The sequence below is a fragment of the Monodon monoceros genome, unplaced genomic scaffold (genome assembly GCF_005190385.1).
Source record: "Monodon monoceros isolate NGI ecotype Baffin Bay Population unplaced genomic scaffold, NGI_Narwhal_1 Super_Scaffold_3, whole genome shotgun sequence".
NCBI lineage: Eukaryota > Metazoa > Chordata > Mammalia > Artiodactyla > Monodontidae > Monodon > Monodon monoceros.
The window spans coordinates 100,915,414-100,931,054 of NW_021703780.1; the positions used below are offsets into that span (position 1 = coordinate 100,915,414).

Sequence of the window (15,641 nt, forward strand, 5' to 3'; positions counted from 1 at the left end):
GTGTGTGTGTGTGTGTGTGTGTGTGTGTGTGTGTGTGTGTGTGTGTGACGCTTTCCAGTATTAAACAAGATTCTATGATTACAACTGTTCAAACCTTGTGGTTGTGCTGTCAGAATAAGTAGATCAATGGCTCAGGCTCGGGTAAGCCCGAAAGAGCCCCTATTATTTATAAGATAATGGACGATAAAGGAGGTATCCTGATCAATGCAGTGTGAAGGGTTATTCAATCCAGCGGTGTTGGAACACCCGGCGGAACAGCACCTCCCTGGGCGAAGACCTGCTCTGATCTAGGACCAGCAGCCTGATGTCTGACAAAAATATGAATGAATTGCAAATGATTTTAAATTAGGAGATCCAGGGAGTTCCCTGGCAGTCCAGTGGTTAGGATTCCAGGCTTTCACAGCCATGGCCCAGGTTCAATCCCTCGTTGGGGAACTGAGATCCCGTAAGCCGCACAGTGCGGCCAAAAAAAAAAATAATAAAATTAGGAAATTCACTTAAAAATAGGCAGAAGATCTGGCCCGGAAGGGACTGTGTGTCTGCAGGGCCATTTCTGCATCTCTCCCCTCAGGAAGCCCTGTCTCTGTCTCTAGCTGGCCCCTCTTGCCCAGGCCTGTCTGGGTCTCAGGGACATTGGGTTTGAGTCCTGAGGTCACATGTATTCTATTCCACATTCCAGATTTCTTAAGGAGTTAGTTTCGAAACTATCCACTGCAACGTACCAGCTGGATCACCCAGGTTGGTTCCCCAACAGATAAAATGGCAAAGGAACACTGCAAACCTCAAAGTTAAGTTTGTCCTTTCTAGGAACCAAAGAGAAAAAAGGAAAAATTGTTGAACACACAAGATGCCAAAGCTTCTGGAGCAGGGAGGGAGTGGTGGGATAATGGCTGGGATCACGTGTTTGAAATGAACTCTGAGATCACGATTCCAATTCCAAGACTTGAATGCTGAGTAATCTTCCAGATACCTTTAACAAGAAACTCTGACACAGAGATGTTCAGGACATCATTACTTACAAAACGGAGAGACTGGATACAACCTAAATACTCAGAAAAAGGGCATGATGAGAGTACATTCACAGAAGACCTGAAGCAGGGACTTGAGCAGGTATTTGCACCTCTGTTCACAGCAGCACTGTTCACAGTAGCCAAAAGGTGGAAGCGACCCAAGTGCCCATCAACAGATGAACAGATAAAGAAGATGTGGTCCATCCATACGATGGAATATCATTCAGCTTTAAAAAGAAAGGAAATTCTGACACCTGCTACAACACGGATAAACCTTAAGGACATTATGCTCAGTGAAACGAGTCTGACAAAAAGACAAATACTGTGTGATCCCACTTATTTGAGGTCCCAAGAGCAGTCAGATTCATAGAGACAGAAAGCAGAATCCCCCTGGGGATGGGGGAGGGGGAGGGAGCCTTGGTGTTTAATGGGGACAGAGTTTCAGTCTGGGAAGATGAAAAGGTTCTGGAGATGATGGAGGTGACGGCTCCACGACAGTGTGAACGTGCTTAAGGCCACTGAACTGGGCACTTTAAAATGGTTAAAATAGGAAAATTTACGTTATGTGTATTTTACCACAATAAAAAAAGGAGAGAGGTGAGGGAACTATAGGACATCCACCAGAAAGCCTTTAAAATGCCTCCCGAAGGTTACGCTCTTAGAGCCGAGTCACGGGCTACAAGTGTCTAACACGATGACAAGAGTCATTGCAGCATGTGGGAAAAGAACTGTCACCAAATGCTAACAAATGGTGACAGCTCTGTGATAGATGATTTCTCCTTTTTCTCCCCATTTTCCAAGTTTTCTGTAATGAGGTTTAATAGCCTTAATGATAAAAAGTAATATTTAAAAATAATCCTTGCAAAATGGGAGATAATTTTGCAATTATGCAAACATGCAAAAACTCAAAATACAAAAATGCAGTACATAATAAAAAGACACCCCTCCCCCGCCACACACACACACTCAAGAAAAAGAGAAAACCAGGCAAAGGATACACAGACAGGTCCTTCCTAATAGACCTGTAAATAAACACTTGATAAACATTTGGACAGGAGCTCAACCTCAGAAAGAATCAAGTACATGCACATTTCGCAAGGAGGTACCACTTTTTACCTCTCCTCTCAGAAAAATGGAAAAGGCCTGCCATAGTAGAAACAGCTGCTGGCATGTACCATATGTGGGAATGCGGATCGAAATTCCAAGCTCTCCTCAGGTGCACTTCACAGAAACACTAGAAATAAAAGCTAAACTGCAGGGTTCTTTGGGGGGAAAAAAAGCAAACTGCAGAACAATATATAGTGCATGACTTTTTTGTTTTAAAAATGTTTGTGTATGGCGCTTCCCTGGTGGCGTAGTGGTTGAGAGTCCACCTGCCGATGCAGGGGACGCGGGTTTGTGCCCCGGTCCGGGAAGATCCCACATGCCGTGGAGCGGCTGGGCCCGTGAGCCATGGCCGCTGAGCCTGCACGTCCGGAGCCTGTGCTCCACAACGGGAGAGGCCACAACAGTGAGAGGCCCGCGTACCGCAAAAAAAAAAAAAAAAAAAAAAAAGTTTGTGTACGTATAGAAAAAAACCCGGGAAGACATATGCCTAATGAATAACAGCGGTTACTTCCGGGAAGTATGAGAGACCGGGGTGGTGAGAGGGTACTTTTCACTTTATAAACTTGGGCTAATATTTTAAGGTGTTATGTGCCACTTTTGTAATGTAGGAAATAATCATTCACAAAACCTTTTTTCTTTTCTCTGCCTTGTTCCTGGTTGGTCTCTCTCCCTGGGATGTTCTCCCCTTCAGATCTGCCGGGAGAACTTCTCTTCATCCTTCAAAACCCCAGCCAAAGATACGAGAGGAAGCCTTATCTGAAGTCTCCCTCCCCTCAGCCCCTCAGAGCTCCCCAGTTCCTAACCAATGTCACCGAAGGACAAGGCCTGGCTGTGGGGCAGACAGAGCTGCCTCTCTCTTGCTGTGCAGCTTTGAGCAAGTGGCTTAGCCTCTCTGAATCCTGACTCCTCACCAGTAAAATAAGACCACACTTTGCAGGGTTGTTACAAGGATAATATGTGGAAGGCAAAGGTTCCTCAGTCCTTGGAGAGCTCACCCAACAAGGAGGTCGCCTTCTAATGCCATTTCAGTCAGTGGGCTTCAGACTGAGCCCTGATGCCCGTCTCCACTCCTAGAAGCCCAGGGTGTTTGGGGACCTCTTTGTTCTTCCTTCCCCACAGCACCTAAGGCTGCCAGGGATGGGAGGGCCGAAGGGACGGCCCTGGCTGTTCAGCAGGTGCTTTCAGCATTTCCTCCCATCCGGCCCCCAAGCGGGCAGGGTGCCCTCAGATCATCCTCCTGTACAGTGGCGGACACTGAGTACAGGCAGGGCTGGGGCTCCCACTCCCTGGGTGGCTCCCCGTGGCGTGCAGGCTGGAGCGGGGGCGGGGGTCTTCTCCCCGGAGACGGACGTGGTGGACCCAGCCCAGCGGCCTCCTCCTACCACTCCATCTGTCCCCCCAGCCCACACTGCAGGGCTCCCTAGGGGACCCTGGGAAAATGCCGTCCTTATTCCTTCTCCCTGCTCCTCCCCCCAGATTGGGCTGTGCTGACCTGGGGGGAGGGCTGTGATCCAGGTTTCCCAGGCATGGAGGGGATGCTGGGACGGCCCCTCCCCTTCCTCAGAATTTAGGGATGCAGGGGACGTTTCTACACATTCCCTGAGCCCCCTTACACTGCCCAGCTCCACCCTCACCCACACAGCAGCACGCTGGCCTCCTCTGTGACCCCCCCCGGCCTCCAGCTCATGCTCTGCAATCTGTCTCTTCAGCCATTGGGATCTCTCATAACCTTTTAATTTCAATTATGAAATATTTCAGATAGCCAAAAATATAGCTAACAATACAACAGCCCCCCTCCCCGACCCCGTACTGATTTTCTATTCTGTGTAAGAAATCCCCACAGGGACTTCCCTGGTGGCGCAGTGGTTAAGAATCCGCCTGCCAATGCAGGGGACGTGGGTCCGAGCCCTGGTCCGGGAAGATCCCACATGCCGCAGAGCAACCAAACCTGTGCGCCACAACCACTGAGCCTGCATGCCACAAATACTGAGCCCACGTGCCACAACTACTGAGGCGCAAGCGCCTAGAGCCTGTGCTCTGCAGCAAGAGAAGCCACCACAATGAGAAACCCGCGCACGCAACAAAGAGTAGCCACCGCTCCCCGCAACTAGAGAAAACCTGCATAGCAGTGAAGACCCAATGCAGCCAAAAATGAATAAATACACAAATAAATACATAAATAATAAAAAGAAAAAAAATATATATATATAAAAGAAAAAAGAAATCCCAACAAACTCAGAAGCTTAGAAGCACACAGGTTTCTGTCTCACGGTCTGTGGGTCAGGAGCCTAGGCGCGGTGTAGCTTACGGTCTCACACGGCTGCAAGCAAGATGTAGACCAGGGCTGGGTTCTCATCAGAGGCTGGACCAGGGAAACACTGATCGGCTGTCACAGCAGCTTCCTGCTTCAAAGCCAGTCAGAGAAAAGACTCTGCAAGAGGGACCAGCATGACAGAGTTTATACAATGTCCTGCAGTCCCAGAATGACACCAGGCCCCGCTTCTCCCGGGGGGGGGGGGGGCGGGGTAAGCCTAGAACTGGAACTACTGAGTCAAGGGACTCAGCACCCTCACACTGACAGGACAAGGCCAAGGATTTCCAAACTTCTTGTCCCAATTAACTTTCCCACCAGCAGGTTTTGGGAATTTCGCATCCTCACCACCACTTGGTCATGTCAGCCTTTTACATTTTTACCAGTTTGTTGGGTATGAAACAGTCTCGTTGTGGAGAGATCTTTCTGGAACATGCAACTGATCACGTCCCTCTCCCTCCCCCCACTTCAAATCTTCCCAAGGGCTCCCCAGCCCGGGACACATCCAAGCTCTTGGGCCTGGCATCTGAGCCTCTGCAGCCCTCGTCCCCTCAGGCCCAGGCAACCCCTTAATGTTTCGAGGTTCTGACTTTATGAATTTATTAGGAAATAATCAGCCAAACAGGTCACCCTTATGTTTTAAATGTTCACATGAAAGAAGCGAATGCCTTTGGCACACAAAAAGTATGGATGCAGCATAACTCCACATCCAGTGATGATTCTGGGGTATAGCCCAGGGTTCCTGGCCTTGCTCTGGTGACACCTGGCCTGTCGTGTGACTGCAGGAGTTTGGCAGCGTCCCTGGCCTCGCCCCACAAGATGCCACGAGCACCCCCTCCAAGTCATGACAATTAAAAATGCCTCCAGGGCTTCCCTGGTGGCGCAGTGGTTAAGAACCCGCCTGCCAATGCAGGGGACATGGGTTCAAGCCCTGGTCCGGGAAGATCCCACATGCTGCAGAGCAACTAAGCCTGTGCGCCACAACTACTGAGCCCACGTGCCACAACTACTGAGACCGCACGCCTAGAGCCCATGCTCCGCAACAAGAGAAGCCACCACAATGAGAAGCCCACACAGCATGACAAAGAGTAGCCCCACAGAGAAAAGCCCAGGTGCAGCAACGAAGACCCAACACAGCCAAATAAATAAATAAATAATAAAAATAAATAACATTAAATAATAAAATAAATTTATATTAAAAAAAAAGTGCCTCCAGTCATTGCAAATGGCCCCTGGGGAGGGAGCACCGTCCCTGTTGGCACCAGCGGTTTAGAAAAAGATAAATTCCTAGTGCACCCAGGACGGTGCAGACTGAGAACGCAGACGTGTTTACAGTTGCACGATGAACACCTTCCCACCTGGAAATGTTTTCCATGACTGAGGGCTTTGCATCATTTGGAAAGACATCCACTGTCTAAATCCAGGGCTCTTCATGTGAGTGAGGCTGAGACCAGAGGCCAATGCCGCCGCCCCTCGCACCACCCCCAGACCCTGCCGGAACGAAGCCCTTCCGGCCCTGTCCAGGTGTCACCCGCCCCCGCCACCCCCGCAGCCTTCCCAAATGCCCCAGACAGGCGTCGCCTCTCCCTCCAAAGCTTGTTGTGTGTCTCATTCTCTCTCCCACAGCCTGGGGCGGCGGCTCCCTGTGTGGGGTGGGTGAAAGGGAGGTGAGTCAGCTGCATTCAGCACCTTTGGGGACACTGTGCCCCGATCTGCAGCCACAGCAGGGCTGCAGGCCTCGTGGGGGGCTTGTGTGTGCTTGTGTGCACGTGCATACGCGTGTGTTTGTGCGTACAGGCGTGCACTGACGCGTGGGGCCTGGGTCTGAGCACGTGTGCGGAGGGTGCTGCCTTGTTGACCGCCCCATCTGAAAGGGCAGCCCTCTTTCTGCTTCTTCCTCATGGCACCTCTCACTGCCTGACGTTAGATGAAACCTCCACTTGTCATCAGTTTCTTGTATCTTCCCGCTAGAGTCAGCTCCGTAAGGGCAAGGCTCCATCTAGTGTGTTCACTGGCACATACACCTGCGGCACCTAGAAGAGTGTCTGGACCACAGCACAGGTGTGATAGGAGCACAAGAAACATGTGGGATGGGTGGGTGGGTGGATGATGGTATGAATGTGTGCATATGTGTGCCGGCCCTCACTCTGAAAGACACTTCAGGCTTCTTTGTTCTATACTTTTTCTAGGAAGACGTAGGAAGCCCCCCAACTCAAGCTGCAGAGGCCCATGGGTGTTGGGGGAGCCCCTGGGGGTCGAATTCTCCTGGATGCTTAGGACCAGTTGTTGGAATTGGGATCAGAGCCCTTCCCAGGGCTGTTCCCGGCAGTGCTGGGCTGGGGTCTATGGCACTGTTGGCGGGGAGGTGAGAGCTGCTGCCCTGCAGGCTGGCACACGTTGGACCCTGGCAGTGGGGAGGGTGGTCCCACAAATGATGGCTTCTCTCAGGCAGTGAACGCCCATCTGAGGCTAAATATGACCTCCAGAGACCATGTGGCCCACCCGCAGCGGGTGTTACCTGGGTGGGGATTGAGGGTAAGGATGCAGGGGACCCAGTGGGCACCTGTCCACTGGCTGGGGGTGTTGGGCTGCAAGTTTTCCTGGAGGTCCTGGGGAGGAGAGGCAGGTCTGGGCCATGTCTGTGTTGGGACCTGAGCTGAGATTGTCCTGTTGCGTTTGGAGAAGACAGGCTGCCCCCCACTCCCCTCGCCTGTCTGGCCACCCCACCACCTGCCCGGTTCCCACCAGCCCACTAGCGTATATGTTCCTCTACCCTTTTCCCATTCTTCCTCGGACCATCTGTCTACCAGTCCTCCCTTCACTCATCTGTCAGTCTGTCCTTCCACCCATCCGTCTAGCACCCCCCGCCCCCCGTTATCCACACTGCTGTAGTTAATTTACACCAGCAAGCTTTTCCTCCGTTCTAAGCTGTCCTCACAGCAACCCTATGAGGAAAATACTATTATTACCCCCATTTTACAGATGAGATGCGGAGACCGAGGCACAGAGAGGTTAAGTGACTTCCCCAAGAACACAGAGCTAGGAAACGGCCGTGCCGCCTGACCTGACAGGCCGAGCTCTCAACCTCCCAGTCTGTCCGTCTGTCCATCCACCTACCCTTGTAGCTGTCTATCACTCAGTCCCTTCACTCACCGGTCACTGTCCATCCAGCGGCCCATCCATTGCTGTCACCCATCCATCCTGAAGGTAATGCGGTTAGAGAACCAGGGGCCCTGAGGGGAGAGAAGGCCTGAACCGCCCATCTGGCTGGGCTGGGGTTGTTGGGGGGTGGGGTGGGCTGCCCCAGGCTGGGCAGGGCTGCACAGGGCTGGGGGGAATTAGCCAAGTGACTGCCAGGATCATCTAATTAGGAACACTAGTGATAAGCAGATAGGATCAGGGGTGATTAGAATCCTTTTAAAAAGCCACTCCATTAATTACAGAGACAGAGAGGGGCCTCTGGCTGCTCAGAATACCAAGTGGCTGCCTAATCGCCGCCATCAGCTCACCCTGGGGAGAGTCCTGGGACCACTGTGTGACCTTGGGTGTGCCCTGCCCTCTCTGGGCCCCCCGTGCAACAGCTCAGGCTCTGCCTGCCATCCCCTGCTCACCCAGGGTCCTCTTTCTCTTCCCAGGCCGTGGCTTCAGGGTGGGCCAGGGAGGCTAGGCTGGCTACCCAGAGGGGAGAAGCCCCCCCACCCACCGCTACGGCAAATGAGGACAGAGACGCTCAGAGAGCGAAAGTGATGGACAGCCAGCAAGCCGAGAGCGGGATGGGGCGGGGGGGCCTGAGCGAAGGTCGTGTCAGCTCAGCCCTGTTCCTCTGGGCGGGCCCTGAGGAGGGACCCCAGAGGCCCCTGCCACTCCCACCGGTCTCTGTCAACACTTTCGCTGTAGGGCCTCAGAGGACACTAGTCCAAACCCCTTGCAGAAGGGGAAGTCACCTCGGCATGGAGCCCCCGAATTCCACAGCATCCTTTACGGGGTGCTTCCCTTCCCCTCGGTAATGGGGAGGCTCTCCACCCTCAGGGCCCCATGGCAGTGAGGAGCTGGGGTCTGCCCTTCCCCGTGAGTCCTACTGGGTGGCCTGCTCTCTGTGCTCTTGGGGCCCCCCAGCCCGTCTCATCCCAGCTGCCTCCTGCTGCCCACCCGAGAGGCCTCAGGCTGAGCACAGGACCTGGGGGCAGAGCAGGGCAGGGAAACTGCTGAGGGGCTCCGGAAGCATCGGCGGGGCGGCCAGAGGAAGTTCTTCCGCGGGAGGCCAGTGGAGGCCAGGGTGAGCCTCAAGCAGGGTGGGGAGAGGCAGCGTGGGTCGGGGGGAAGCCTCTGTAGGGTGCTTGGGCACCTCAACACCCTGGATCCCGTGTCTCAGCTTGTTGTAACCACCCACGCACTGTCCTGATTACATTGTTATGAGGCCCCAGGCTTGTCACCAATATCACATCCCCCCATTATTACCATCACCACAGCATCCAGCATCCCTGCCTCCACCCTCATCCCCCCACGGTTACCCTCATCGCCACCGTCACCACTGCCATCAGCACCACCACGACGGTCCCCACCTGAACCAGCATCACCATCACATCACTAGCGTCACACCACCACCACCACATCCCAACTCCGACATCACCTCCATCACCTCAACCAGCATCACCGTTACCGTGGCCACCATTATGCCCATCGTTACCAGCGCCTTTACCAGCACCATCACTGTCACCACCACTTCCATCTGCACTGCCACCATCCCACCTCTGACATTACCTCCATCACCACCTCCTTCCCCACCACCACCGTCACCATCACCACTAACTGCCTCATTCTATCACTGTCGTCACCGTCACACCGCCGTCTCCACCACAGCCAGGGTCTGTATTACCATGACCACCAGCACCCTCATCCTTTCCATCCCCACCATCACTGCCGCCACCTTAACCTCAACAAATGTCCCAGTTAGCACGACCACCATTACTACATCATGACCAAACCATTATTATCATCACCACCACCTGCCTCGCCCCCGTTTCCACGACAACCACCTTCCTCATCACCGCCACCATCATCTCCTCTATCACCACCACCACCACCCCCTCCAACACCACGCTGACATCACACCATCACCACTGCCTGTGTTGTCACCCCCATCACCATGCCCACCTCCACCACTACTACCAACTTCATCTGAGCCACTGTCACCATGACCATGTGTACACAGTTACTGCGTAACAGGTACAAGGACATTTAACACAAGTTTCCACAACCACTGGGTGACCTGAGGGCATAAAGATCAGGGAAGCAAGTCGTCACTGATGGTCTCGGTCTGCGGCTCCAAAGTGGTGGATCTCAAGAGCTTGCCTGGAAGCTGCTAGAATCTCGTGATATTCTGGGGAGCTCCCTCTGAATACCTCAGCCTGCAGCCCTGAAGCAGGGGTTCTCAGAGGGTCACCTAGAAGGTGCTGCAAACCTCTGGGTTGTCATCTGCCTGCAACTGCCTCTTTCTTTTCCACTTTCCAAATCTCATGTCTCTGCAGATTCTAAGCCGGAGCCACATGGGTAAGGGGTCCTCCAGGGTGTGGAGGAGATCACAGCAGAGGGCGGTGGTGATTCTGAGTCAGCAAGAGACAATCGAGAACGCCACGTCCGCGGTGCCGTCACCACCACCCTCGGCACTCTTGCTCCGGCTCGGCGTCACTCCTGCCCCATGTCATTCCCACTAACACCAGCACCCCAACCGTCCCCACCATCACCACTCCCACCAGGAGCAACGCCACCCCCGCTGCCACCACGCCATACTCACCCGCAGTGCACCGTAGCTGCCCATTCTCTCTTCCCTCTAAGAGGACTGTGCCTCTCTGGGCGTTGTCCGGGACGCGCAGAACCTTCCTGAAGGAGTGCCATCCCCATTCCACTGACACTGGCCTTGACCACGTGATGTAAGGCAGAGCGACGTTCATTACGTCCCAAGAGAAGTTCTAAGAGGCATCCCACACGTCTACCAGCTCTTACAGGCAGCCTCTCCGCCACGAGAGCTGCTCCCGAAGCCTGGGATCCGGGAGGGGAAGACGCGCCTTGGAGCCCTGGAGCCGCCCCAGCAGTGCTGACAAGTAAAGTGGGCGAGAACTGAGTGTCGGTCCCAAGCCTCTGAGCTGTGGCAGTGGTCCCGACCACCACTGCCACTGCCGAGCACAACAAGAGCCCCCCTAGCAGCCATTTCCATCCCCTCCCGTCACCTCCGCCATCTCCGTCAACAGCACCTCTACGGCCTCCGGTCCCTCAGTTACGTCGCCTCCTTTGTGGTCATAACCACCACCTCCACGAGCGGCTGTCTCCGCCGCAAGCAGGGCTACTGTCCCCACCAACACCCTCACCACCAGGGTCGCCACCACCTCCACCAGCACCATCCCAGGTTCCATCCTGCCGTCACCACAGCTCCACACCCCCCGTTGCCCCCATCACCCCTTCTGCCGCACGGACGCCCCACCTCGTCACTCTCCCCTCGGCCGCCACAGTCAACCAGAGCACCGCTGCCGCGCAGAACCGCGTATGTGGCCATCTTTCCTCAGCACCAGTGGACGAGCCTGGCGAGAACAGGTTCTAGCTATAGTGAGAGAAACATAGTTACAAACACACAGAACTATTTCCACCTGCAGCCGCGCCCAGCGGAGTGATTCTGCCATTCCTTTCCTTGACCAAGCGATGTGTGAGGTGTGTCAGCACGCGTGGGCGGATGGACTGGGGACGGAGGGCAATTCGCGCTTTTGGCCAGGGCTGTGCGGGTGACAGCGTTTGTCATCTAGGGCAAAGCGTCTCCAGAGTCTGCTTTCGTACCTCCCAGCATGTGGGGTTGGTTAGAACACGCTGTCCCCTGCTAGGTGCCTGGAGCCCAGCAGCCATGAGTACTGACGGAAAAGAAAAAGAGGGAGAATAACAGAAACGGATGAAGACGAGAAAAAGGAGAAAGAGGAAGGGAGGGAGGAGGGGGAGAAGCGAGAGGAAAGCTATCTCAGTTAAGGCGCGGCGGGCCAAACAGCTAAGTGCCTCACCGCAGGGCAGCATCTCACCTGGGGGGGATGAGGTGAAAGGAGGAACAGGTGTTAATCAGGCTTGTTAATTGCTGTTTCTAAATATACTCCAACAACAGAACAAGAATTAAAGACACAGGAACACCTGGGTACAGCTGGTTACCTCGCACACATTACTAGTTTTCTAGGGCTGCCACGGCAAACTGCCACAAACTGGGCCACTTGAAACAACAGAAATCCATCCCTGCACAGTTCTGGAGGCCAGGAGCCCCCAGTCAAGGTGCCATCAGGGCTGCACTCCCTCCGGAGGAGGCCCTGCTCCCCCGGTGTCGGGTGGGGGGCGGTTTCTGCGTTCCCGGCGCTGCTTCCCCCAAGTCTCTGCCTCCCACTTCATGCCCCCGCTCCCAGTGCGTGTCTGTCTCTTCTAAGGACTACTTGTCATTGGATCTAGGACCCACCCAGATAATCCAGGGCCATCTCATCTCGAGATCCCTACTTTGATTGTATCAGTAGAGACCATTTTTCCTAACAAGAGCACATTCACAAGTTCTATGATTTGGGCAGGGACCTGTCTTCTGGGGGCCACCACTATACTCATTACCAATGCCGCTTATTTTTGTCACCAGGCTTGAGTGGAATGCCTCTTCCAATGTGCTGCCCACCTTGGCCTCAGACAGCCCTGGGTTTGCATCTCCCTCTCTCTCACTGACTTGCTGTGTGACCTTGAGTCTGATGCCGCACGTCTCTGAGCCTTATTCATTCAACAAACGTGTACTGATTGCCAAGCACCGTCCTAGACACTGAGGAACACCCCTGCCTCTGTGGGGCTCATCTCAGAGGATCTGACGGGATCACGGGGCACAAGCAGAATGAACTGAGGCCCCGAGCCCACCCCGCCCGGTCCCCCACTTCAGGCCCCTCACTCCACGCCAACCACCCAGCCGTTGGGCTAAGTGGACACACCCCAGGAGCCCTCACTCCCCTCCCTGACCCCTGGCCCGTGGCCCACCTCGCCCAGCTCCTGTGGCTGGTCCTGCCTCTGCCCCGGGGCCTCAGCCGGCAGCCCCAGCAGCCGGAGCTCCGCGTCTGGGCCGCCAAGGCTTGGCCTCCTGTGCAGGCCGGGTCCAGGTCTGGGAAATGCCCCGCCCAGGGCTGATGTCACAAAGGGCCAGCCAGCCCTGCCTCTGCGGGGCCTGGTGGCCGGGCCCCAGCGGCAGTGCCCTCCCCTCCCCCTGCCCCTCTAGCGGAGGTGCTGGTACTATGAAACGGTAACCTGCCCTGGAGCCAGCAGACTCCAGCCAGGCCCCCTTCGAGGGACCCAGGCCGCTGCTGCCACCCGCGCCCACCGGCCACCCGGGCCCCAGGCCCGCGTCTCCTCACCGCCCCGGCCCTCGGCATGGCTAACTACTACGAAGTGCTGGGGGTGCAGGCTAGCGCCTCCCTGGAGGACATCAAGAAGGCCTACCGCAAGCTGGCCTTGTGCTGGCACCCCGACAAGAACCCTGACAACGAGGAGGAGGCCGAGAAGAAGTTCAAGCAGGTGTCCGAGGCCTACGAGGTCCTGTCCGACTCCAAGAAGCGCTTGGTGTACGACCGCGCGGGCTGCGACAGCTGGCGGGCCGGCACCCCCTACAGCAGCCCCTTCGACAGCGGCTACACCTTCCGCAACCCCAAGGACATCTTCCGCGAGTTCTTCGGAGGCCTGGACCCCTTCTCCTTCGACTTCTGGGACAGCCGGCTCGGCAGCGAGCACGCGGGCCGGGGCCACGGGCTGCGCGGCGCCCTCTCGGCCGGCTTCGGCGAGTTCCCGGCCTTCGTGGAGGCTTTCTCAGCCTTGAACACCCTGGGCCGCAGCGGGGGCAGCGCCAGCCGTGCCACCTTCTCGTCTGCATCCTTCGCCGGCTCTGGCTCGGGCAGCTTGGGCTTCAAGTCGGTGACATCGTCCACCGAGATGGTCAACGGACACAAGGTCACCACCAAGCGCATCGTGGAGAACGGGCAGGAGCGCGTGGAGGTAGAGGAGGACGGGCGGCTCAAGTCCGTGACCGTCAATGGCAAGGAGCAGCTCAAACGGCCGGACAGCAAGTAGGCTCCGCCCACTGCCTGTGCCCACCGCTTGGGCGATGCTTAATAAACGCGCCGAGTGGGTTCACGGAGACAGCTGCCCGCTTGGTGGGGGGCGGGCAGCCTGGGCGCACCCGCGAGGCCCGGGGACGTGCCCAGCGCCTGGCGCAGGCTGATTTCGCGAGGACGCCGTTCAGGCGCGGGGGTTAGGAGCTCCCTGCGCCTGCGCCTGCGCCTGCGTCCTCGGGTCGTGAGAGTCCTGACCAGCGCCTGGCCCACCCAGCCCGCGGCTCCACGCCCACCAGCCGGCGAGGGTGCTCCGCCTGCCGCCACGCCTGGCTTTAGCCCTTCAGAGGCTCCCGCGGCTCTGAGCATAGACCAGGCTTTGTCCTCACCACTGGGCGCCGGGGGCCTGGCCACTGCCCACCCTCCCGGACCCTCACCCCCTGAGCCCGGCCACACCGGACTCCCCTCCGGTCCTCCCCGGCACCAAATGTCTTGTGGCCTCTGGGCCTTTGCATGGCCGTGCTCCCTGGTGAAGGCCTCATGTCTCCCTTCCCAAGGAGGCCTTCCCTGAACCACCAGCTTGGCTTACTCACGGCCCCTCCCTGCATCTCCCTGCCCTTCCGCCTCGTCTGTGTGACTACCTGAGAGCCGTGTGCCTCCTCAGTCCTAACTGCAGGTCCCGGGAGCAGGGCCTGTGCCCGCCTCGTTCTTTGCTGTGTCCCCAGAGTCTAGAGCAGTGCCTGACAGTGAGGGGCAGGGTACAGATTTGTTGGAGGAAAGAACGCTCTTGCGTGTGGTGCGTGTATGTGTGTGTGAAGTGTCGGCAGGCTGGCAAGTCCCCGCTCCTTGGGGGCTGGAGCGGAGCCAGAAAAGGAGATGATTCCAGGTTTGGGGGTTCCAGGCCGATTAGTCACGGCGTCCCTGGTTCCCAGGAAGAAAGGAGTGTGGGCCCGGCCAGGAAAGGTGCCGGGAATGCCACCTGGGCTGGCACATGCTCTGACTCTGTTCACCTATGCATCTCAGCTCCGAGCCCAGTGGCTGGCATGGAGTAGGTGTCTAATAAATGATGTGACATGAAAGAAGGTGGGAGCACACTGTTTCAGAGAATAGTAAGAACCTGGGGGCATGCTCAGAGCACAAAGCCTGGGAGCTCATGACGGGAGGAGACACTGGGAGGCCGTGAACCTCGTGGGGAGGGTGTGGCCTGGTCACGGACAGACCCGGGGAGGCGGTCATCCCCATTTCCAGATGCAGAGCCGGATGACCAGCAGCCATGGTGGGGGCCGAAAGCCTAGAGGTAGGCCTGGGTGCTGTTCTCCAACGGAAGCCTCCACAGGAAGCCACGGGGCATCTCCCTAAGGTCTCTAGGGGTTTGCAAGGCCACGTGGGTGCTGCAGGTGCCCTGGCCAGGAGGACACAGCAGACGACCTGCTGCACCTCCAGGCTCAGGCCCCCTGGGTCCAGCCTCCCGAAGCCCCTGGGACAGGCCGGCAGCTGGATGTCCCTTAACCGTGTTACGAGGCGGGCAGGAGAGCCCCGTGGCGTACAGAAGGTGGAGCCCCAGCTCCCAGTCCTGCGGTGGGACTAACTTCATCAAAGCCCCCACTACAGCATTAACCACCTGACCTCTGCCCCTGCCGACCTGCTAATTTCACCAATTACTGGCCAAGCACGGCTGCGTCAAGTGGGCCTGCTTAGCCCCGACAGCTGCTGGGCAAATCCAATTATGGTCCAGCAGCCTGGGCGGTCGCACGGTCCCGGGGCTGGTGTGCAACAGAGATCTGGGTGCTTGCAAGGCATGGGTGTTCATGGACACCCCAAGGACCCCAGGACTGGGCTCACCTTCGGCCCCTGCCCCTTCTCCAAGCTTCGCACCTGAAGGCGGTGTCTTCCCCCTGAGGCACAGGCCGATCGTGGCATTCCCCTGCTCCGGTCCCCCGTGTCGACCGAGCATGGCAGCTGCCGGGCCCGGCTAAGCGGGCGACATGTCCCTCTCTGCATCCTTGTCTCGACCCTTAGCCCCATTTGACAGATGAAGAAACTGAAGCCCAGACAGTTGAGGTGCAGCTAGGGGCACACACCCCAGATGAAGTCCTGCTTCCTAGCTGGCATCTGAGGCCCCTG

General features: G+C 56.6%; 2 protein-coding genes across 13 annotated transcripts in view; one reads left to right on the top strand and one right to left on the bottom strand.

Annotated features, from left to right (window-relative positions):
- EEFSEC (eukaryotic elongation factor, selenocysteine-tRNA specific) overlaps positions 1–15,641 on the bottom strand; it is a 215,569-nt gene that overhangs the window by 23,843 nt on the left and 176,085 nt on the right. For 6 of the 12 annotated variants that reach the window (XR_003796597.1, XR_003796596.1, XR_003796598.1 and 3 more), the window contains 2 exons: positions 10,907–11,023; positions 10,223–10,522 (listed from right to left, as the gene is read on the bottom strand). The exons of the other annotated variants lie outside the window; for them this stretch is intronic. The gene's annotated coding sequence lies outside the window, so the exon portion shown is untranslated. The remainder of the gene's footprint in view (positions 1–10,222; positions 10,523–10,906; positions 11,024–15,641) is intronic. 12 annotated transcript variants of the gene reach the window in all.
- DNAJB8 (DnaJ heat shock protein family (Hsp40) member B8) lies at positions 12,486–15,626 on the top strand. Its single transcript, XM_029242027.1, has one exon. It carries the CDS (start codon positions 12,844–12,846, stop codon positions 13,534–13,536), a length of 693 nt encoding a protein of 230 aa, XP_029097860.1. The 5' UTR covers positions 12,486–12,843; the 3' UTR covers positions 13,537–15,626.

Bases quoted from the DNA above. Each gene is read 5' to 3' on its own strand.
- DNAJB8 (XM_029242027.1), top strand. From the start codon at position 12,844: ATGGCTAACTACTACGAAGTGCTGGGGGTGCAGGCTAGCGCCTCCCTG.